This window comes from Lepisosteus oculatus, chromosome 3, assembly GCF_040954835.1.
Source record: "Lepisosteus oculatus isolate fLepOcu1 chromosome 3, fLepOcu1.hap2, whole genome shotgun sequence".
Lineage (NCBI taxonomy): Eukaryota > Metazoa > Chordata > Actinopteri > Semionotiformes > Lepisosteidae > Lepisosteus > Lepisosteus oculatus.
In genome coordinates this window covers 19,759,368-19,784,248 of record NC_090698.1, presented here as the reverse complement: position 1 = coordinate 19,784,248, position 24,881 = coordinate 19,759,368, and the positions used below count along the sequence as shown (strand labels likewise).

Below are 24,881 nucleotides of genomic sequence, written 5' to 3'. Positions count from 1 at the left end.
AAAAGAGAAGAAAGAAAACACAACATTTCGGCTGTGGAGCCTGTTTCGTGTGTCAATGTAATGTAATCCGGGTGTAATGTACAAGTTTTGAAGTGTCCTATACGTTATAATTTCTTTACTGTTTCACTTGTCAAAGTTGATATACAGTAACTGGAACTTGGGTCCCACAAATGGTGAGCTCCTACGGATGAACCGCTACCATTTTACACAGTATGAGCGGTTCATGTTTCCTTTATTAAGTCCCTACCTCGGCCCTCTGCTGCTGTTGTGTCATTGCCAGGGTTATGGCTTTAGGGTCTGCCTGGCTGCCTGCCTCCTTCTCTACAAGACAGGACGTCTTCAGCAGGCTCCCACACAGGAAGTGCAAGACTTGGCTGAGCACATAGGAGCTTGAGGCCACACAATGGTTAGGAGTCGGGCTGATGCACTGCCGCAGTCTCTCCCAGGCATCCTTCATGATCCCCAGGGAACAGAGGGGAAGGCCTGCCACAGGAACAAACACAAACAACAACGTGCGCTTAGCTTTTAATTCATCTCCAAAAACAGGCTGGATGGCAATACAGTTAATGAAAGTAGCAAATTTACTATGCAACTAGCCTTGATCCATTTAAAACATAAAATAGCAATATTGTAAATGCAATATATTACACTACAGAGGTAGAAGTTTTCTAATTCTAAATAAGAGATGTATTCATACAAATGAATGTGACAAGAATTAGAAAAAAGGTTACAGAGCAAATTAAGAAATAACTTGCCCATTCTGTTTTTTGAAGATCCAGCTGGAACCCTTGATGGATCTGGAGACTTAACACAAGGAGCAACACTAAACGTTAATACAGACAATGCAACTTATAGGCTAATGATTTAACAGCAAATGTTTTCCATTTTCATTCAACATGTACGTTTGCATGGAGGTACTGTACGTCTATATGCAATACTTACAGCTTTCTTCTCCACTGTTCCAGATTCCACTATGCCAGACATACACACACTGAATCCTGACTTTAAATTAAGTAAATGTTCTCCCTCTGATGAAGAGACTGATTGCCTGCATAACACACAAAAAAAAATTAAAGGCAATCATCTGAATTGTGTTTTGTCTTCTACTTCATTCTCAACACAATATTGTGATAATTGTGACCAATTATCAAGAAAAAAATTTAACTGTTCTAATTTTCTACCAGCACATCTCCCCTCCCAAAAATATGTATTTAAAGTACAACAAATATCTTTAGAATGCTTCAAATTAAATAAAATCCTTACTTCACTATGAAAAGTTTATATTCAAAAGCTTATTTTTACCACTTTTTTTTACAGTGTCCAACATTATTTACACATGTCAACACCTAAGGAATAATGTTAGGGTTAATGTTTTGTTTTGGTTGCATACCTGTATGGGTAAATAAAAAGTAACATGGGCTACTGCACATTATCAGCTTTGGTGGTAATGTCAGATGGATACTAGAGACAACAACACACTTGAAGTCTACAACACAATTTAAACAACTCTGAAAACTCCTTGACTAATAACCACACACAGCATGCAATGTAGAGTTACTCAGCTTCGGTACAAAGAGCACCTTAATTGTTATACTGACCTCTTTGTTCAGTATTTAAAGAATTAAAGAGTTTGCTATACTACAGGACTGCAATGCAATGGATCAGAACACCCACAACCTGAGTGGGCCTGGTCCAAAACATAAGCTTCCCCACCTGCATCCCAGATGATGTGTCTGCAGGTCAGTCAGCTCTTCTCTGTCCTGCCAGGCAGCCCGGACTCCCAGGATGAGGAAGGCACAGCGGGAGATGACGGCTTGGCAAGCAGCCGGGAAGGACAGGCCTTCCTCGGAGCCCCCTCTCTTCCTCTCCCAGTCACGGCGCAGCAGGCTGACCTCCCTCTCGGGGGAACCGGGGCTGTCACTGCTGCTGGGCCGCGTGCTTGTCCCCGACGACTCGTACACCGTCTCAGTCTGATGGAGATGCATGGCTTCTCGTGTGGCCAGGAAACACTGCAGAACCTCTGGAATACAGCCCAGGTGGCCCGTGAGGGCCTGTATTAAATGCAGGCTTTTCCATCTATTATGATCTATTTTGACTAACTGCTTTATCCTGTTCAGAGTCATGGGGGAGCCGGGGCCTATCCCAGTAAGCAACAGGCGTGAGGCGGTGTATATCCTGGATGGAACTACAGTCCATCACTGGGCAAACACAGACACAAACACGCTCACGCCAGGGCCATTTTTCAATTCACTTGCTGCCAATACTGTATGACTTTGGACTGGGGGACAAAACCAGGGCAAGAACAGGGTATGTTAAAATGCAATTTAAACTCACAAAACATAGGCATCCTATGTTTATTAGTGGAAAAAAAATCGACTGGCCAAGCTTTCTTTGCTTCTGTGCCACAGGTTTCCCAGGGCTGTAGTGAAAAAGAGGTGTGGTGTTTACCAGGCAAGTACATACTGCTGATGCTGGGGATGTCTTCCTCCGGTTCCTCATCCTGGTTGTGTTCTGCAGTGGCCGCCTGGCTGCCCTGCTGGCCTTCACTGCCATTCACTGCCCTCTCCACAAAGCCGCTACTGGACACCTCCAGCACCCCATCACCAGGGCTCTGAGATATTACAGAACTCTGCACACACATTGAGACACTCAATCAGAGAACTGACTACACACACACCTCAAAACACTCAATCAGAGAACTGACGACACGCACACATCCAGACACTCAATCAGAGAACTGACGACACGCACACATCCAGAACCTCAAATCAGAGAACTGACGACACACACACATCCAGACACTCAATCAGAGAACTGACGACACGCACACATCCAGACACTCAATCAGAGAACTGACGACAAGCACACATCCAGAACCTCAAATCAGAGAACTGACGACACACACACATCCAGACACTCAATCAGAGAACTGACGACACGCACACATCCAGACACTCAATCAGAGAACTGATTACACGCACACACCGAGACACTCGGAGAACTGACTACAAACACAGAAACTCCTAAAGCAACTTAAGATCCCCATGTACTCTTTACAAATGACACAAAGGTAAAGGGATTACATTTTTTTGGTAACTGATTCAAAGATCTCATTCAGCAGTTCCATGAAGGAAGCCAGGGTATTCCAGGTTTGAAAAATGGCTGGGCAGCTTGCTGCATATGCCCACAATCCTTTCACCTTTGCCATACATTTGCATGGGTATTACAAATAGTACATGATATTCTAAATGAGGTGTAAGTTGTAAATTGCACAATTTTAATAACAACTCTTGATTCAAATTCTACATTTTATTTGTAGAATTCTAGAAACTGTACAATGTATGCCCTAGCAATTTGTTTTCCTTTTTATTGCTTCTCCACATTGTCTGGAATATGTAAACAATGTCACAAACAATAAATGCCCAAATATTACATCTATAGTTTATGTTTTTGCTAACTGCATGCAAATCCTTGCATTTGTCTACATGTAATTTTATCTGCCAGTGTTTGTCCAGTTTTCTAAATCCTTTTGAATTTCCCTTGTTGTCCCTATAATGTACAGTATTCTAGTACTCCTATTTTGGTATCATCTGCTAATGTGACTAGTATGCTAACTATACCACAATCTACAATAGATCTATCTAGATTTATATATCAAAATGAGCTGTGGTCCTAGTACGGATTCCTGTGGTACTCCACTAATTATCTGAGACTGATCATTCAGAAATTAACTGGACTCTCTGTTTTCTATCCATTCAACCAAGTTTCAACCCAAATATATACATTTCAATACTAATACCAACTGTCAGTAATATGAAAGTTTATCAAAAGCCGTTACAAATATCAGTTAAACTGAAGAGTGTTTAATATGACATTTGTAAATATTATTTAACTTTTATTAAATCAGGATGCAATAAACACAATTTTTACCTGTTTGGTGTAGGTTGATGTCTGAGAACTTGCAGTGCTCCCTGTAGAATCTTTATATGATATAAGAGTACTTCGAACCTTGTACACGGCTTGATAGATTTCAATGAGTATTTCAGAAGGTTCATACCTGCAAGGTGATTAGAAGGTCAAGGTTAAAATGATCTTACACTGTTTTATGCCTTGAAACTATAACATTTAATGAAATCGCAAAGCTATAAACCACTTACGGTACACAGCCTTTAAAAGCATCAAAAACATTATTTTTAATTTTAAATGACATATAATTTTTACAGTACAAACATATTCTATTACTAGGGATTATACTGCAGTTACAAGCATTTTGTTTCAATATTTATTCACTGTAAAAGTAGTATTTATAAAAATAGATGTAATCATATTTTTTGTAATTGATTCTAATTTTTCACCTGTCTTGCCAGTAAGCTTCATCGAGCAGGCCAGTGTGCTTCAGTAAAGCAGCAAAACTGCAGCGACATGCTGTTTCAAGCAGGGAATCTCCAGCTGTACTGCCATTGTCCCAGTCTTCAGGGGTTTGCCAAAGGTGAATAACATCATAAATGGTACAAATACTTTATAAACCTAAGGTTTTGATGAAGTAAACAAATGCCTTGCAACTTGTGCAATGGTTCAATATCATTGTGCATTTATGAGAAATGAAAAGGGATAGACTTCGAATATCATCACCTGGCAAGGCGAGAAAGTTTACATTTCTGAGATACATTTTTAATATTCATTAATGACTGATGATGGTTATTCTTTCTCACTGAAAATAATGATAATCAGAAGACTTTGGAATATGAAGAAATCTTCATACTTAGCAGTTTGAGACATACAGTTTAAAAATTCTAGATTCCATATTCATACATATTAATACATGAATGTTTTCTAAATTAAAAAGCAAAATAAATAATTTACAAAAAAGAAATAATAATGCTATGTAACAATAAACAATAAGACCTTCTTTGTTATTTGGAAAAAAACATGTAGATTGAAACAATCATTGATAAGTGGAAAAGTTAATATTCCAAAAATTCCTTTTCATGATTATCTATGATTATACGTATACCTATTTAGTATATTTTTCAGCATTTTCTGTCCACAAATGTAGTTTACCTTTGCTGATGGCGTAATCCTTCATTTTTCTCCAGAGTCCAAGAGCAGGCTCTCTTGATATGCCCAGAGCCAGATCTACCAGCAGGGAATTTTCCTCACTCACTTTCAAATCACCAAACTTGCCATCAGTACAGCCAGAGAGAGCTGCCTCTGTCAGCAAGGTCATTAGGGAGTCTACAGAAGAAAAAACGCACATCTTACCAATAAGGAAATCATGATTAGTGGTGTTTATTTTGCAATAACATTTGCTTTATATAACCATACTCAGAGAACTACAGTATATCTTATTACAATCCAATAACTGGCTTCAGAGGATAACCTGAGATTCACAGGCATTCAAACTCAGAAGGCATGTCATTTGTAATCCCTAATAGGTCACATTACTATGTAAAATGACCACAGAAAATACCTAAATAATAGAGTAGTTTTTGGCCATACAGTAGGTACATGTACATTGGAATTCTTATTCGCACTGATCTCTCGGGACATACGTACACAGTACAACAGACGGCAACACACAACACAGTACATTAAAAACATAATAAATAATAACAACCGGAACAAAAAATATGTTGTGGGATAATAAATATGTAGTTATGAGAAAAACAAACACAGTAAACCACGCAAAAGTGCAGATGTGTAATGAGCCAAGTATTTTCTAAATACTACTGTAGAAAACAAATGACTGTAAATTCAAAAAATCCATACCTAACTGTTCATAGTCCATCTCTAGACCATTTCTGAAAAGGGGGTTATGCAGCCAGAACTCTGTAGCTATCTCCTGTGTGGAAGGAGGCTGCCCTTGTAGCATACCACCCAGACAACGCCCGATGGCCAGGGCCACTGATCTCTCCAAGTCCAGCAGCCACACCCAGCCCACAGGCTGATCCTCAGAAGACAACCCCTGACCATCGGAAATCTCTGAAACAACGTCAGTTCCAGGTGGATTCACAACTTCAAAACATCTAACAATCTTATATCTATTAAAAATTCAATTTCAATTTTTATCAGTGCCCCTTATGATAATTATAATATGTCAGTGTAAGTATACAGTATACAGCTATTGATAATATAATAGCTTTCCATTGTTTTTTGGCTGTAGATCAATGTAAAGTACTGTTCTTGAAGGTAATATTTTCAATATTTCTTACAAAAATTACTTTCATCCTAAAAAGGCATGTTTATTAACAACACCACAGGTGTATAATGGACATTTGTGAATGAATCATCAATGTACAGTAAAAGGAAATGAGTTCACCTAGATGCATACAGTACACCTGTTACACAGCAAACAAAGCCCTGAAAAAAGAAATGACCTTCAATAATGGCCAGTACTGCCTGTGATGTTCTTACCTAGTGACATTCCCTCCATCTCCTGTTCTTCCAGAAGCCCAGTGTCAGGCAAAAAACAGTTGAGTTCATTGATGTGTTCCAACAGAGAGAGCAGATGAGGCAGCAGGGGCCGCACAACGTGGAGAGGCAGGAGCAAGAGAGAGTAGATCACCTGGCACAACAGGCTACCTGCTGCAGAGCTGAACAGGACAGCTGAAATCCACACAGGGACATCAATGGTTAACAGCTGAACAAATGGTTACAAATGCACTGATAGGATCTTTGACCCATAATCTGCACATATCACAAAATGCATGTTAAATGGCTACCTTTTTTAAACACACTACATTAATGCTGGTGGTCCTTCAGTGTTTTAGCAAAATCGAAATAATTTTCTTTTAAACAAATATGCAGTGGATCTCAGAAGAACATTTATCTTGAAAAGTTATTTGTATTTTATGTTAAACTTACTGTGCAATTTTCTGATAACATGCTTGTCAAGAGAGCTCTCTTCTAGAAAAATGGTAGAACGCTTGAAGGTTTCTGCAGCACAAGGCAAAAGCAGGCAAAGGTGTCTGTGAAGCAAAGTTTCGCTGCAGTCCTCCTGAACAAAAAGAAGTTAATCTTTTTTTAAGGATTTTTGAAATAGTACATATAAAATAATAAAAACTTTGTATTACAAGGTATGCAGTTCCCCAGTGAGAGAACACACTGAGCGTACTGAACCAGCTGGGTTGCCATGACCAGTTTGGGATGGAACGATACAAGTCAAAACCGACTTCTCTGTTCTCTTTGACTAAGCAAAGAAAGTTTTTTGTACGCAGTGAAATGTGATAAAACATAGCAAATAACTCCTGGGCTTGGTGTCATAGAAAAAAAAAAGAGATTAGTTACTTGCAATAAGATGTAACTTTGTGGCCATGTGTTATTTTAAAATGGATTTTGAAGTTTCTCATAAAGGGCTACACTATGTGAAGACAATTATAATTGAGCATTACTAAACTTAGGAAAAAAAGATAGAAAAGGCCTAATGAAAATAGAGAGTATACAGGGAATGCAAACGACAGCATACCTTGGTGCTGGTACTGATGTAGCAGTGTGCCAGGAGGTGTCTGTGGAGGGCTGACAGCAATCGATGAAAGTGAGGTGGTGGATCGGACTGCTTCTGAGCTTTGCTGCATTGTTGTTTGTCACTGTTCTTCTCCAGTTCACCAAAAGATCGTTCCTGCAAGTACACATTGTGTCTTTTTTTATTAGGTTTTCTAATGGTGTTTTTGGGAACCTACAGTTATTTTTGCACTGTATGCATACTGTAAATCACTGAAAGTGTTGTAGTTCTAAATCCAGGGCACACACAGCAATTGGGAAGGCATTGTGATCTTTCCTGTATAGTCCTATTGTTCGGCTAATTATGAGCAAAAAGATCAAACTGAATCCATACTAATGATAAGAAGTGTGCCCACACATATTTGCAGGATCATTAAATATACTACAGTATACAGTATGTCCAAAGAGGTCTGGACTTCAGTGTGAAGTACATGGTAATTGAATTGACACCAGCTCAAAAGAAAAAGATAAAACCTGCATCTTTAATTACGCTTCACAGGGAAATTTGAACATAAAGCAATGTTTTCCATCACAAACTGCAGATTAAAAAGGAAATCTGCTAGTTATAACAACAATGTGATCCAAGGTATAGAAAAAACCTTGGCAAGCCTCAAAAAGCTAAATCTTTTCAAATAAGTACTGAACTTGATGCAAATTCCAATTATTTTCAGGGGACAATATATTTTGGTCTCTTTTCTTTGGAAAAAAGCAGTCAATATTAAAAAATGAATTGGTACAGAGAACTGATGTACTCACAGTGTAATAACCAATATTCAGTAGTAGAGTTTTCAACAGGACTTCTGCTAGGTGAAAGTGATCAGGTGTCTCCAAGGTGCCTGATGGGGGCTCAAGTGAAGATGTGAAGGTTAACCCTACAGAGAGCTCCCCAGGTGAGCTGTACCCCAGCAAGCAGGCCACGTGGGACTGCTCCTGAAGGCTGTTCAGCACCATATCCAGCTGCAGTCTCTGAAACACACAAGACTCCGCTTACCCTACATGGATTCTCATTGGCATTTTTTAAAACAAACGTAAGCCGCAGATCTCCGTCAATATATGAACAAATCAATACAATACTGTAACAGACTGTCAGCTGGTGGGAGTCTGGAGAGGAAGCAGCTGGAGATGATCTCTACTGTGATGGATGACAGCTGCTGTCCTCTCCATATAAAATAGTGCTCTCTTTCCAGAAGGTGTGTGACGTAGCCGGGCAGAAGGCGAGACAAGGCACACTTAAGGGCTAAGCAAGGAAGCCCCTGACAGAAATAGAGAGACCACACAAATGAGCCGAAGACCCAAACCGCTGAGAGAGAAACCAAGGGGCTGACAGCAGGATAGAGGCAAAGTGAGACAGACAGATGAGCCAAATATTGGAATTGTAGGTGATGTGACAAAAAGAATGGGAGATAGAAAACTGAGATGAAGAATCGTCTTGCTGTATTTGATTTTTTTCCAACTTTTCATTATTTTACTTAAATACTTACAGTATCATCATTGCCCCTCTCACACTAGCAGATAGATTAGCATAAAAGTAAGTGTGAAATAAGTATGATGGAGATCTAACTAACAAACAATACCGAGTGTAGATTTAATTATTCCATTCAAGTCAGTGAATCTGCCTGTATATCCCATCAGTTGCAACTTCTGAACCACAGGGGATACATTCTTTTTCAATGCATCTCTTTCTCCTCTCTCTTCTGAGAAGCTGGACTCAAATTTCAATTTTCATGAATATTTATTTGAAACTGTTGGGGATGCAAGGACATACTGTACGTAGCTGACACAATTTGTGTTATATAACAAAAAAAACTGATAATGGCAACAAACTAAAGTGTACTCTCACCTGGCCTTTTGTAAGGTTCTCCCAGCTATCAGGGCCCTGAGGTAGAAGTGAGTGCAAGAGCTCGGTTCTCTCCCTGAGAGGAGGCAGCAAGAGTGAAGCACCAATGGAGAGAGTATTCATCACTGCCTGGAAATTAACAGCATAATTTGGTTAAAAGGACACTTTTAGTCACCCTCCATCTAATCCTTGATGCTTTACTGTAAGACATTTACAAAGATTTTGATCGGTCAAACTGCTCAGACTGGACAAGAATTAAGGAAGGGGAGAGGAGAGACAGAAGGTACTGGACTGTACCTCCTGAATAGAATCAGGAACACTGGAGTCAATGAGCCTGAAGAGCAGATTGCGGAGAGGCCTTCCCTGGGCTCCTAGGACTGTGGCTCCTGTTCCTCCAGCGTGGGCCAGGGACAGGTGAGTGGACAGCAGCTTCATACACAGCAGCACGAACTGGTGGTGCTCCCTGGGAAAAGAAATAGAAATCTCAGCTACTGTACAAGGAACTTACTCATCCCGAAATCTCAGCACATACACTACTCTGTTTCACTAACATCTGCAGACCAAGCACAATCGGTGTCATTGGCGGCTAAATAAGAATATTTGAAATAATTTGGTTCCAGGAAATATTTCTAATGTACATGTACAATATGGTAGATGCACGTTAAATGAGAAAACTAAGAGAGATCACCAATCTGAACATGACTTTTAATTTGACAGATTGAACATACAATTTCAGCAACCAGAAGTCTCCAATTTCTTCAATGATGCAATTTCTTTAAGCAAATTTTCAATCAACTGAAAAATGCTGTATGAAAGATATTGAAATTAGTATATAATTTCTGGCCACTGTAGGCTTTGGATAAAAAGAACCATTAAATGTTGACTCCAGTTATATTTTTAGTTGCACATTAAATGAAAAAATTAAGAGAGTTTAACTGTTATTAAAGGTTTTCTTACAACTTTTCATCTGACTCAGTTTTGGAATACAAATACTGAACCGTGCAATATACAATATGCAGTAAGCAACCAAAAGTCTCTGAAAAAAACGTTGCAGATAGAGGAAATTATCACTTGTCTTAACATGCAACTGGGACCCAAAATCCAGCACTAAGCATAAAAAATGTCTAAGTAGAGTGGGAATGCTAACCCTAACCCTAGCTGGGGTTTCAACAGACCATTCCTGCAAACTGCCTCTGAAGCTCTCCAGTCACCAGATTTATAAATGTTCCTTAAAACAAAAAAAATCCTCTAAAACAATCAAAACCACTGAAAAAAGCTATTGGAAATTCAACTTCTTCAATGATGCAATTTCTTTAAGCAAATTTTCAATCACCTGAAAAATGCTGTATGAAAGATATTGAAATTAGTGTACATTACCGGCCACTGTAGGCTCTGGGTAAAAAGAACCATTACATATTGATTCCAGTTATACTGTACATCTAGTTAAATGAAAAACTTAAAGAGAGTTTAACCATTATAAAAGGTTTTTTTTACAACTTTTCATCTGACTCAGTTTTAAAATACAAATACTGAACCATGCAGCATAGAATTTCACCAAGCAAGTGTCCAAAAAAAAAGTTGCAGATAGGAGCAAATTATCACTTGTCTTAACATCCAACAGGGACCCAAAATCCAGAAGTAAGTGTAAAAATGTAGATTGGGAATGCTAACCCTAGCTGGGGTTTCAACAGAGCATTCCTGCAAACTGTCTCTGAAGCTTTCCAGTCACCAGATTCATACATGTTCTATTTGACTAAAAAAAGCAACAATATAAAGTTTAAAACAATCAAAACTACTTAAAACAAACTCTTAGAAATGTATCTTGTGCAAATTTCCAATCAGCTGAAAAATGCTGCATAAATGGTATTGAAATAAGTGTCCATATTAAGCCAGTGGAGGGTTTGGGTGACAAGATCCATTAAATATTGACTCTAGTTTACATCTACTGTATACATTATCCATGTCAGAGTACAAATTAATGGTATAGTATACAGCATATAATGTTGAACACTCTTGATAAATAATAGAAATTAGGGTCCCACTAATACAGTAGCTCCAATGACTGCACAAACAGACTTCATCATGGGAGTCTAGACTGTATCACCATTAGTTAGTGAAGACTTTTTGAGCAGTGACACTCAAGGGTTTCAAAGATCAGAGTAATGCTCAAGTTATCCTTAATGCACATCACTAACTCATGAGATCCACAAAGTGGAAGTGCAGAGGGAAATGCATTAGATACTAATCAATGTAAAGTCTCCTGTGATGCACTGTGGGCTCATACAGTACTTAATGTTGACTGTGTGTCAGAGGACAGAGTGCACAGTATTGTTTCCCATCTCTGCTAATGCAGGACCTATAACATTTTGGTGAGCAGATGGCAAGTGTATAAAAAGCGTAAAACAAACACACAAGACTAAATAAATTAAGATTAAGGTTACATACATATACTTTTGCAAAATTCATGTAGTAGGACTGAATATTTTGCCTTTTCCATTATGATTGCCATTTGTTTTATTTTGCCACACTAATGAGTGATGGTAACAAAGCTCTAAATGAAATGCCTATTTTCACAAATATTCAATGTCTACAGACTTTTGGAGTTGATCTATTAAAATACAATTGACTCAAGTTTCGCCATTTATGTTATTAAATCTTTCCACATGTACCCTAAAATGCTTGCTTTCTTCTCAGTCACAGAGACAGAGAACATGACTCAACCACTAATACAATACGACAAAGCATAACTAAAAATTATATACTGTAAGTCTGAAACTACATTTTTTTTCTGAGGTCCATTATTTCCATCTCACTTCCAGTGTTGTACACTACTGACACTGTGATGGAGGCAGTGTATGAGAGACTCTTCAATCAGAAGGTGACACATGCCAAAGGTTTTTAGTCATATAAATAAGATCTCCAGTACCTCTTAGACAGGAAAGGGGGTGGAGGAACATCACAGCTGAATCCATCACAGAAGCGTTCAAGAAAATTGCGGAGGTAACTGAAGGTGCTCTCTTCAAGATCCACACAGAAAGGTCTGTGCCAAGCCACAAGTTGTCTTAAAATAAAATTAGGGAGGTCAATAACAGACACTGGCTATAATTCAGAATGCTAATTTTTAAAAATTAGATATTAGAGATTAGAAATAGATGAAGAAAATCTGACAGGTTTTGACAATTTAATCTTTCCAAAACCATAGATACTTTTAAGTTAGTAAAATTAAAATAAATATCTGAAAATATTAGGTATTGTATTAGTATTGGGTAGAAGATCTGGTCTCACCATGTATCACCATGGTACCATGTAGCACGTTTGTATTATTGTTAATCAGTTACACACAGTTATAATGTAACTTTTTAATTAATACAGATTGTAACATCTGAAGAAACACTAAAGTCCAGTTTTGTTTACAAACTCATTGTGATTAGTTTTAGCAACCTCTTCCAGAGTTTCAATTTCGTCATAATTGACTTAAAGTACTTGATGCACCAGCTTCAAAAGATGAAATGATCTAATACAATTAAGAACAGAAGGGAGAATTTACTTATTGACTGTTGAATCCCAGAGCCAAATTTAAGCAAGGCACCAGAGTTTAATATAATTGAGTTGAACTAATTATATTCCAGTTATGAGAATTACTGAGTTCAGTCTTATGAACAGTGCAGCAGGATCTTTAATGACCAAGAAGTCAGGAACTTCATTTAAAGACTCATCCTAACAAAGGCACCTCCTTTAGTACAGTGTTCACATTCACCACTCTGAAGCAATGGTTTTAAAATTCTTGTCCAGAGGAACGTGTGCTACCTACTGGTCCAAAACACCACTCACGGTAGCAACAACCTGATTTTAATTTTACAGTAGGTGCCCAGCCTAAGATTGATGAGAGCCATTTTTTGCTAAGCCTTTGACGATCAGGCTAGAAGCTGATAAAGCTGTTTTGGCCTTACAATAGCTTTAGTGTATGATTTCCTGCCACAGAAAGAAAATATAAAGCTTCTCTTGCTCAAGTCCTACCTGTCTGTAGGCACTGCAGTCCAGGCCAGGCTATGGGAGGTACCCGCAGTGATCTGCTGAATGGCCACTCCTTCCAGTCCAATAACTTTCCTTGGTTTTGTGACTGGGGTAGAGGTGTGGCCCTGTCCACACTGACCCATCGCATTATTACCCCATGCATACACTTCATTTTCTGAAATCAATAACATTGAATAATTCAAGTAGAGAGCTGCATTAGCATTCATAGGCTGCAAAGGAACAGGTAAAGGTTTATTCGGCTGTGAAGAAACTTTCTGTGTTTCTTTTCTTCTCTTTTGAATAATTTCACATTTATTACACTTCAAAGCATCTGTTCATAAATCACGTATTACTGTTCTTAAACAAATCTGCTGACTGTTAATGAAAAATTAGACTACTTAATATACCATTCAGAAATTTCTAGAGATACTATTTCTATGAGCCCACCCATACTTGTTTATTGAAGTATTTAAAAAGGAAATACAACAGTTATTATGAGATACAAAATGCATACGGTGGAAATGTCACACAGCTTTTTTTGTGAATAATACTTTCGCAGTATAACTACAACTTACAGTACACAAAAAGAACCAAATAAATCCTTGTGTCTTTTTTTAAAATACAGTAAATGCTTTGCTGATATGTACATTTTTACTGTTGGTCATTTTATTCTACTGCATTAATTGCTTTGACAACGCTTTATTCAAACTAGAATTGTATCAAGTAAAGATAAACATGTCAAGTAAAGATAAATAAAGACCAAGTACAGGGTTGAAGCAATGAGAAAACAACTCACCGTGTGACAATGCAAGGCAGTGACTGTCCCCACAGGAAATATCAATGATCTTAGTGACACCCAGCTCCTCTATGAACCTGGGTCTCAGGGAAGTTGTTTCAGAAGACCCACATCCAAGACACGATCCACAGCCCCACGCAAACACCTCAACACAGGCACAGAGAAAGAGTGTTAAAAGAGCTCACTTCCAGAGATTCAGGAAAAATATTCAATTGTTGTGACAAATTGAAGTTTCAGAGGGTGAACAACAAGAAAAGTGTAGTCACAGTGCTGAACAACAAGGCAATCTTGTGCAATATTTGGAGTAATCCAATGCCTTTGAGGATTTTGAATACTTGTAACAGTTCCCCTTGTAGTCTTCTCTGCTCTAAACTAAAAAGTTACAGTTCAGTCTGTCAGTGTACAACATTTATCCTAAGTGCCAGAATACATGTCTGTTCCTCACTGGACTGATACGAGAACAGCTGCAATATCTTTTTTGTAGCATGGTGATCAAAATTGTACACAATGTTATAAATGAAGCCTGACTAGTTCACTATACAATTTTAACATAACATCCATCCATTTTCTAACCACTTTATCCAATAAAGTGTGGTGGGAAAGCCAGAGGCTAAACCTGCAAGCAACGGACACCCTAAATGAGACTCCAATCGATCGCAGAACATAACATCTCTTGTTTTGAGTTCTACTGTACATGTTTTACATTTTGTTCGTCTTTTTTTATTGTTTCATCACATTGTATGTTTTGCTTATCCTACTATTTCCGTTTCGTCTGCAATCTTGACTTGAAACTGGTGAATGATACACATTCCATCCACCCATTTTCTAACCTCTTCTTCCAATTCAGTGTCACGGAGAAGCCAGAGCCTATTCCAGAAAGCAATGGCCACAAGGCAGGGTACATCCTGGACTTGACACCAGTCAATCGGAGGGATATGCATTCCTTGATGATAATTCTTGAATTTCCAGTTCCTCTAACCTACTTCAGGCATACAGAAGTAAAACAAAACAGTCTCCCAATGCTCTGTTACCAGCAATAACTCTTCTTTCCATACCTGTCCTGCAGATGTCAATGCCAGTGAAGACTGACTGCCCGCACACACTTTCCTGATAATGAGTCCATGTAAAGCCTCAATTATTTTGGGCCTATAAACACGATTTGTATCTCCATGACCGAGTTTACCTGTTAAAAAATAGATGATTGGTACCCATTTCAATACAATTGCAAGATAGCTTATTAAGTGAGTATAAGGATATTAAGAATCTTATGTGGCACAATTTAGAAAAAATAAAATAAATAAAGCAAAAATACCATAACACAAGGTCATCCAAGAAACAAATAATGCAGATTTCTTAACTTACCAGTAATTGTGCTTTTTAAATTTTGACAACATGGGCTATAAATGTGTTTTACTAATATCAGCTCAGTTATTCATGTACAATAAGTGTACTGTGTACACTGATCATTTTACCCACCCAAACATTATAATATAAATAATGTTAAACATCTCATGGATTCTTGATACATACTGTATAAAGAACACTCACCCCATCAATCTTTCAGTTCTGAATTGCAAATATACAGTACTTTCATAGAATTCTTGCCTTCTTTTGTTTCTTTCAATTTCTGAACTACATACCATTGTCTCCTCCTCCAAAGGACCACACCACTCTTCCGTCCTGAGCCACAACGATAGTGTGAGAGCTGCCACAGGCTGCCTGTCCCACTCCACTGATATCCTTCACCAGGGTTGGGACATTACGACTATGGCTATCACTGTGACCTGTGACAGGTCAAAATATGCATCTAATGAAGTACAAAAGGAGCAGTTTTGAAAACTGCTTTTTTTTAAATAAACGTACTCCCATAATCTTTGCTTGAAATATTCCCAATAAAACACTGAAACAACACACACGGAACCAAATTATTCTGCTTTCAAAAGTAAATACAAGTTAGCAACCTAGATTAAATTACTTATTTGCATATCTGCACACACCTGCATGTAACAGTTAGGCAACATTTCGTTTGCTACATAAAATTAATGTAAAAAAAAACAGAGAACACCCACCAAGCCTGCCAAAATCCCCTTCTCCCCAGGTGTAGAGCTCTCCATCATTAGTCACTGCTGCACTGTGTCTGTAGCCAGCAGACACACACACTACCACCTGCCAGGTTATACAATTCATTCAGTTTATCTCTTGAATCAATCGAACGCCACCTCATGAGACTTTAGCAAACACATTTTCAGAGGACTTTCAGTGCTACAAGATATTCGTTCAATTATGAAACACTTGAAATGATATCTGTTCTTTACCTTGCCAAGTAATGGTCCCTGGATGAGTTTAGGGTATTTCTGAGTAGCACTGTTTCCATGCCCCAGTTTTCCATAGTCCCCATCTCCCCAGCTGAAGACTTCCCCTTCTGTGGTTACTGCCAGAGTATGGCCATCAGAGCCCTTGGAAGAGGAGACCTTCCTCATGTTTCGAGGGGGCTCCAGCACCAGTTTCTTGGGCACAGACTGGTTGTTCGAGTCTCCCAGCCCCAGTCTCCCATAGCTGCCTTTCCCACAGGCCTTCACAGAGCCATCGGCAGATACCGAGAAAGTGCAGTACTGCCCCGCTTCAATCTAAAAAAGCACAGACAGAAAGGCAAACCCAGCTTAAAATTCAATATGAGTTAGGAATCAACCCATTTCTCAATGTATACAGTGCTGTAAATACAGAATCTCATGTTTTCAACTAGCGCTGAACAAGGTTCACCTTTTAAGTATAATTGATTGTGAATTCCTCAATTTCATGACTTAAAAAGGAAAGAAGACATTACACGAATTTATTTGCCTATAAGTCAATTATATGTCTTAGTTTATGCATGACACACAAAGCAGCTACCAGTATAATGGGGAAACTGAAAGAATAATTGTGTTATACTTTATTGAATTTAATCTAATAGGCTTTTTATGGAAAAGCTGCAGGTGAGCTGGAGCAGTCACTGGACTCAGTAACTTTGCAGCACAAGATGGTACAGCATGTATACTGCACTTACAGCATAAGTCTAGGAAAACCAGAGTATTTTTGGGGTTATGCTGAAGTGTTTGATGAAGGTAATATGCAAACTGTTTCACTTACTGAAACAGTTACAGTACATACACCTTCCATAAATGTTTGTTGGATTCATAAAATTTTCAGCATTCTCTTCAAAGATAGTCACACCTCATTATTCAACTTATTTCATTAAACCACAGACTCCTGTCCACCGACACACATGGGAAAAGCAGAGTCTCACTGTAAAGAGTTGGACAGTGTTCACCAAATCGTTTGACAGATTTGTAAAATCAGAAAAAAAGAGCAGAGATGTTAATTTCAAAAGCAGTCTCTATTTTTCCCCACAGGCAGCATCTCTGTGGTCCTTTTGTGTTTTATTAACAACAAACCCCATAACTGTAAATGTCATGCTTATAATATATATTTAAGTAATCAGTTTGCATATAAGCAATACCTATTTACCGTGGATTCTTAAATTTGTAATCTTACTAAGAAAACACATTTGACTTGTACCATTTGAGCATCACTAAATCCCTGTGCCAGCTTGGGCTGCAGGATCTTCTCCAGAGTGCCTTCTGCTAGCTGGTGACTGCTGTTACTACCCCAGACATACACCATCACTGTGTCACTCTCTATCCCCAGGGATCCAGTGCCGGTGTTGCACGAACACAAGCAGCTTGAAGCCAGGTTACAGATCTGAAAAAAAAAAAACATCCCAATAAGGCACTGATTTATAATTGGAATACCACCATTGAAACTGCATGTAAAACACTGGATCTTATTTTATCTACGTCTTATCTTCAACTACAATTCAAATACAATATTAAAGTTAACACCATTTTTCAAAGCACATATACACACATGGTAACACTGTTTGGATTAACCAAGAGAAAACGTGTATATCTTTCCATTTTCAGTAGCTAAAAATAAATGTAAATCTGTATAAAAAAAGACATTATTTAGAGATGCGTACAATGCAATGTATTATGGGAATAATTAATTTACACATAATTCATCTTTCTCAAACTGAATCCAAAAAACAATGGCTAATCATCTTAATTATTGAAAAAAGATGCAATGCAATGTGCAGGGCATGAAAATACATGATTAACAGGATTTGCTACATGCAAATCCTGCAGAGGTGTGACTCGTTTTCTGTGAACTGTTATTGTGAAAAATACCCTGGTTTTCCAGGTTTGTGAGATAGTTTTAATTCACCATAAACATATCACAGAACGGAATCCCAAAATGTTACATTGCTAATGTTTGCAGCTTTTGTAACATAGCTGATATTCAGTTAGCATGAGTCCAAGAGGAATAGTTCCATACATAACGTGTATTCTTGTGTTTCAGAATTTTTTTTTAATGCAAACAGCTTTTTATTTGTACTTTTCCAAGTATTTAGAAGTGTGAACTTGTCATGGATTCAGTCTTGCTTGGTCTGACTGAGGAAATGGCCGTCAGATAAACTAGAGTTGTCCATATGCCTCATGTGATACTCTGGGTTGATGTCACTTGCTAACCTACAGGGTCTGATTGACAGCCAAGGCTTGTCTGTCACTCCTAAGATGGTAGGCAGTTTTTTCAGGATGGTGCTGTACAGCAAAAGGAAAGCACACACCTCATCAAATAGACAGAGAGCCACATGAGCAAGACTGCACAGTCCATCCACATTCTTCTTCAGCTCCGGACCATTGACAGAATCGCCACGGAAACCCTGGAGAACAATAATAAATAATATTAATAATAATTGCAATTTGTCATAAATTCCAGCAACTACACAGACCAGTTTTACTTAAAGCATTATCTGAAATGTTTTTGGTGTGTATTTCTGAGACTATCAAAAAATATATCACAATCAATCAACATGTGTGATTTCTTTTTTGGTTTATTTAATATATACATATTTAAAAAAGTGTATATGGTTTACTGTAGGAAAACCCTCACAATGCACACCTGGACCAATTAACCTTGCTAAGAAATAAAAAGAGATATGCACTATATATAACAGAAATATATTAAGTAATTTTACAATAGTGGATTGTAAAATAAATAATTAAATTAAATTTAAATAAAATGGAATTAACAGTCTCACAAATTGGTGCAGGTGACACTCACCAGTCCAATACAATTGTACATCTACTCTTTATATTCTCTATTGAAACTGAGACACCAGATTCTGATAAGCTCTTACAATACAATCTTGGACTGATCATTTTTGGCAATATAAAAACAATAAAGTGCATTTGCTTCTGTGAAGAAAAAAAAACTTCATCATTAAAAAAGCTTCAGTAAATGTGAGCAGATGGCCCAAATGAAAATAAAAACATTGTTATAATAGTGCCAAATGCTCATGTAGGTAGAATAAGGAGTGCAGAATTCAAAACTGAAAATCGTAACAATTGCCTACTGCCTTACCCTACTGTAATATCTCTTCTTGCAGAGTGGACAGTTATACTGTATAGGATGGCCATACTGTAGTTGCAGTATGATAATCATCCTAGGATATCAGAGTTTTTTTTTTAAAAAAGGGTTATAATTCACCTTTTTCACATACCTATTTTACATTTTCTATTTGTCCTTTTGTAAATATGTTCTTTTTTAGATTACCTTTTAGGCCACCTTCTCCACACAAAATATTATTATCATGTATTGATTCCTCTGATGGCTGTTTGTCTAAGAACTGCAAGCATGCTTTATGTTCTTAAGAAATACATACCGAATTTTGCCTCATTTGGGCCAGGGTTTGGAGAATGAAGTCATAGCTAATCCCTTCCTCACTCGCAGACAGCTTGGATGATCTCAAGCACCCCGCAGCAGAAGCAGTCAGCGCCACCTCGATCCACTCCAGCAGAAACCTGAGGGAGCCCCGCTGCATGGCCAGCCCCAGTAAGAGCTCTAGGGCCAGCCGCCTCCCCGCCACGTCTGCCCCTGAGCTGGGGACCGAGGTCCTCTTCAGAAAAGCCGTCACCTGAGCAAGGCAGTCCAGCCCCACCAGCGGGATCTTGTTCTCGTTCGCCAGGGACAGAGGGGGAAGGGAAGACAGTACAGAGGATGCCGTGGAAAGGACGTCATTGCACAGCGCCAAGCTGGGATCCAGCTGGGCTTGGTGCCAGTTCTGCTGCAAAAGGGCAAACAGCAGGCTGAGGCCTGTCCTCACACCCATCTCAATCAACACATCTGTTCCAGACTTCACCCGCGTCCCCTGCAGCCAAGTCTCCGAGGCCTTTTCCAACACCCCACTTTCTGCGCTGGGCACAGACTGGGCCGGGGGCCCCACCCGAAAGCGGTCGTGGTACTTGCTGTGAAGCGCGTAGTAGATCCTCTGCAGCACCACCAGCCTGTGATGCAGGGACAGGGCGTAGGGCGTGCTGGCCAGCGTGCGGCGGACCAGGCAGCGCTGGCTGTGGAGAAGAGCCGCCAGGTACTCCTCCCGCTCCTCCGTGGCGCTCGCTTCGTACTGGAAGTCGGGCAGCCGGGGGCCGAGTAGGTCTTGAACAGGCTGGGCCAATCCCACCACCTCCTTGTTGCTGAGGAGTTTGCTGTAGAGGGCGGCAGCGCCTTGGCGAATGGTCACCTGGACGCTGTCCTCTGCTGCCCATGAGCCATTCAGATGCTCCTGCCACTTCAACATCACATGGGTCTGACAAGGAACCATTTTCTAAACATAATCCTGCAACGAGACATGACAGTGTTTTAGAAATAGACAGCAAAAGGGAGGAAAACTTGCAACTGACATAAAACAGGTCTGATATTAAAAACATCAGAAACTAGCAACAAACTAGCAGTACAATTAACTATTGAAGACAAAAAGTTAGCATTACAGAATCTGAGCTTATGGCTATCATTTTATTTGACTTAAAATAGAAAACCACATTTGTATTTTTATTATTTATATTAATTTGTTATGTATTACCAGAACACTATATACATATTGTATAAAAAAGTATTGCACAGAACCCCCATGAAAGAAGTAGCGCATGATAAAGAAGGCAAACTTACAGTATAATGATATCATTCAATTATGTTTTGTAATTCACACATTATGTGTTCTGCTATACACACAAGCATTCTCTTTACCTTTTCATTGCTTCCCCATATTGTCTTGATGAGGATGTTAGCCTAAAATAAATCTACATAAATGCCAAAATCCCTTTTATCAGTAGCTTCCTGCAACTCAGAATCAACCCATGAGACATGTATAGTATGCATTCCTTCCTTTCATTTGCCATTTGTCTGCCCAATCCATGCTTTTCACAGAGTTTTTGTTATTATTTTGCTTCTTTGTGTTTCTTTCCCACTAATTCTGTGCTTTATAATTTGCTAAATAGACCACAAACTACATTGTTGGTATGATCCCTGGTTCATTGCTTTACACTTCTGCTTACACTGGTACAGGTAGAGGTCATACCCCTGCTGTTTTGCTATTTAACTGTTACCTGGTTTTTATTCCATGCACATACATTGCATTAAGTCCCTATTGCTTTAAATTTGAGGATTGATCTTTATATGGAATCTTATTTAAAGATTTCTGAAAATCATGCTTTACAGTTAGCAAGTTACGCAGCTCTATAAATGTAATTATTTTGCAGATATTGTTCTAGCTTAGCTCAAATGTTTTCAGTCCTTTACCAGTAACAGAAATAAAAGTTATTGGTCTATATATTCTGGTTCCGTTTTGCAATTATTGAGTTTGCAGTTCACCGATTTGTGTGTACAATAGTTTAACAATTGTAATTAAGGGTCTTTGAATCACATCCTTCATTTCCTTAAGTACAGGTAGGAAAATATCATCCAGTCCCAGTCATTAGAGTCATTTTAGTCCCTGCAATACCTCAGTGTCTGTTATGCAAAATGATTTCATTGCAGAAATACCTTCCAAATGCTCTAACAATTATGAGAACCTTTAAAAAGGGAAATGGATACAGAAACCAAAAAGTAAGCCTTGTCCTGGAAACGACAGTCATGAAAGTTTGTTTTTATTCCTATAATCATAACCTAAACAGACTTTTTCAATGAGCTGAGCTGAAAAAATCATGTGCTGTTTACCACACAAGCTTCCACGCATACTCTGTGAGATTAGCTATGCGGTGCTAATGCTGCTGAATTAACACGTCACTGTTAAATCTGCTGGGCCCGATGACCTTATTTAGAGCAGTAGATGTGTTTCTTTTCTAAAGGAACATTTGAGAATAGATAGATAGATAATACTTTATTAATCCCCTAGGGAAATTGATGAAATTTGAGAATATTCTCAAATTTGAGAATTAAATAAATTTGAGAATATGATTTAAGAAACATAACTCCAAGAACAAACCAGTAAAAGCTCTGCCACAACCAGCATAATAATATTGTAACGCATACGGCTGTCAGTGGTGTGTAAGAGCCGGCTTACCAGAGCGGTGACGTCACCGCCCTTCCCTGTTATAGCAGGACTACAGCCACTGGGCTGTAGAGAGATCTCTCTTTAGCTCAACAAGCTGGGTCCCTGTTGAGTGATGCCGGAGGCCCGGGTTCGCGTCCCCCACGGTGCAGGGGCCGACCTGTGTAGGCAGAAGGTAAGGGCGCCCACCTGAACCCCGTTGTGTTACAATATTAATAATGTGATATTCATACAATACATTTTTTCTGCTATCCACGAGAAGCCATTTGTTTCATTATGCAGAAAACACCTGAACCTTATCCAAAGTACACTGCAATTAGCACTGTAACAGAGCTGCTGCAGGAAAAGCACATTCATGAGGAAGAGGTTCTGCTTCTATTCTTCATGGAAAGGGAACTTCAACAAATCCAATCAACCTACCTTTTAATTGTACCAGAGTGAAACCAGAGTGTACAGAGAAAATATTCTTGAACGTGAGGCAAATGTGCAAACTCCTCACAAAAGACAAACCACCTCAGAGACGAGCTCAAGACACATGAGCTGTGAGGCAGTGCTTCTGACCTGCAGTGTACTGTAGCTTATGACAATCCAGTATGATTGTCAATCAACAGTATGATTCACGCCTGGCTGAATGATGACAGGAAATCTGGCTTTCTGAGGCTGAAATGAAGAGGAATTGAAAGCCTCATTTTTCACTTTAAAATATTATAAAATTGTATTTTACTGATATTAGTGGAATCCATGTATGACCAATTACATCCCCAAAATAAATTACAAGTGTTTTTAAAACCTTTGAATTCTCTGAATTTTCTATGACAAAGAGCATTTCTTTTTTCCCTAGATTATGACAACTACTTTTCTCTCCCAACAGAAACGCTCCTGTAGTTATTTCACCAACACTTGCTGTGTCTGCATGGCTATGGATTGCTTTAAAGCTGGTTTCCAAGGTTCCTCTAAATAAGATTTGTAAGTCTTGATAATTGGTTATAAAATTATTCTATTACAATGACTAGAACACGACTATAGAACACTGTATCACAAATATATGTTATATGTGATACAGTAATAAGATTATTTCAGCTGATCACAAAATGTGAAAATATAGCATGAGCTTTCCAGTAGTTATGCACAGTTTTCAAGTAATTATTTTAGCACATTAGTTATATGCCTACAGGAACAACCCACTGCCACATACATTCTGTTATGGAATTAACGTACTGAAACCAAGACGGACTATAGTTGATGTCTTGTTCTGTGTCCTCTCCCCCTTAGACGATAAGGGAGGCCATTAAGGAAGCCGTAAACCAATTTGAATCAACTCTGACATCTCAAAGCCTTTAGCAGACACTTATGAGCAGCCAGCTGATTTGGTGCCAGTTTGCAACAACTCCATAGTTAACCTTCAATTTGAAGCCAATTACCAGCAGTCACCGAGAACCCAGATCTCCTTTCATTAATCCAACCAAGGTGGAGTGAGCCCCATCAATCACATGACAAGTGCCAGCCAGCCATTGGGTTGCATCAAGACAACAGCCACCAATGAGGATACCAACTCAAGGGCCGCTGATCACTGCTCACAAATTGCCGCCATCCAATCATCATGAATGACAAGGCAGGTTAAAAGGCACAGTGGTACTTTTGAAAGTCTCTCTGCATGTTTTCTAAAGCCCTGAGAATGAGTCTAAATTGAGCAGGAAAAGACAAAGTCCTACAGTCTTTTGCGTCACATGTTAATTAATTAGTGTACAGTATGGGATAGTCACTAACGTTGCCTGACGTGAATGTCACTAGAATTTTTGTTTGTTACATCAAACTGAAGTTTATTAACTGGATTCAGTTCTTTATTTAAATGAGATTCTCTGTTGAGAAATGTGAACCAGTGTTGGAGTGGTCTCCTCTGAGGCTATCACATGAAGCAATGCAAAGCACTACAACCGTCAAGGCCTAATCACAGGCCAAGAAAATTTATTGCATGAGCTATATACAATTTCCTGAATTTATAAATAACAGGAAGCTTCTCATGATCTAACACCTCACAGTTTTTTCAAACTAAATATCAGGACCACAATTTACTATACTTCAAAACAGACCTATGTTTTGAAATGTTATCTTGTAAAAACATTTTGTATGCACAAAACCAGTAGTTTGGGGACTCCACTGTTAAAAAATAATAATTCTAATTTGTGATCCCCATCTGTTTTATTATGACATTTCACACATTTTGATTTTAAAGCAAAATTACTTCGTCTTCATTGTAATAGTGACTCTTTTATATTGTAACATTTTGTTTAATCCAGATTTATTATTGC

At 38.6% G+C, this 24,881-nt stretch overlaps 1 protein-coding gene across 10 annotated transcripts in view; it reads right to left on the bottom strand.

Annotated features, from left to right (window-relative positions):
• LOC102684637 (probable E3 ubiquitin-protein ligase HERC1) overlaps positions 1-24,881 on the bottom strand; it is a 72,519-nt gene that overhangs the window by 46,189 nt on the left and 1,449 nt on the right. For 8 of the 10 annotated variants that reach the window (XM_069186988.1, XM_069186989.1, XM_069186990.1 and 5 more), the window contains exons 2-26: positions 19,909-20,862; positions 18,811-18,906; positions 17,703-17,885; positions 16,463-16,774; positions 16,217-16,313; positions 15,788-15,931; positions 15,203-15,330; positions 14,148-14,292; positions 13,355-13,526; positions 12,264-12,398; positions 9,635-9,800; positions 9,341-9,466; positions 8,257-8,466; positions 7,466-7,618; positions 6,865-6,997; positions 6,415-6,606; positions 5,770-5,982; positions 5,062-5,235; positions 4,356-4,470; positions 3,931-4,057; positions 2,449-2,629; positions 1,714-2,020; positions 943-1,048; positions 756-804; positions 248-483 (exon numbers count right to left, since the gene is read on the bottom strand). In XM_069186988.1, the coding sequence (XP_069043089.1) occupies positions 248-483; positions 756-804; positions 943-1,048; positions 1,714-2,020; positions 2,449-2,629; positions 3,931-4,057; positions 4,356-4,470; positions 5,062-5,235; positions 5,770-5,982; positions 6,415-6,606; positions 6,865-6,997; positions 7,466-7,618; positions 8,257-8,466; positions 9,341-9,466; positions 9,635-9,800; positions 12,264-12,398; positions 13,355-13,526; positions 14,148-14,292; positions 15,203-15,330; positions 15,788-15,931; positions 16,217-16,313; positions 16,463-16,774; positions 17,703-17,885; positions 18,811-18,906; positions 19,909-20,847 (4,839 nt within the window). In that variant the 5' untranslated portion in view covers positions 20,848-20,862. Of the gene's footprint in view, positions 1-247; positions 484-755; positions 805-942; positions 1,049-1,713; positions 2,021-2,448; positions 2,630-3,930; positions 4,058-4,355; positions 4,471-5,061; positions 5,236-5,769; positions 5,983-6,414; positions 6,607-6,864; positions 6,998-7,465; positions 7,619-8,256; positions 8,467-9,340; positions 9,467-9,634; positions 9,801-12,263; positions 12,399-13,354; positions 13,527-14,147; positions 14,293-14,977; positions 15,127-15,202; positions 15,331-15,787; positions 15,932-16,216; positions 16,314-16,462; positions 16,775-17,702; positions 17,886-18,810; positions 18,907-19,908; positions 20,863-24,881 lie in introns of those variants that run through there. The other 2 variants (XM_069186984.1, XM_069186991.1) reach the window with 2 other exon arrangements.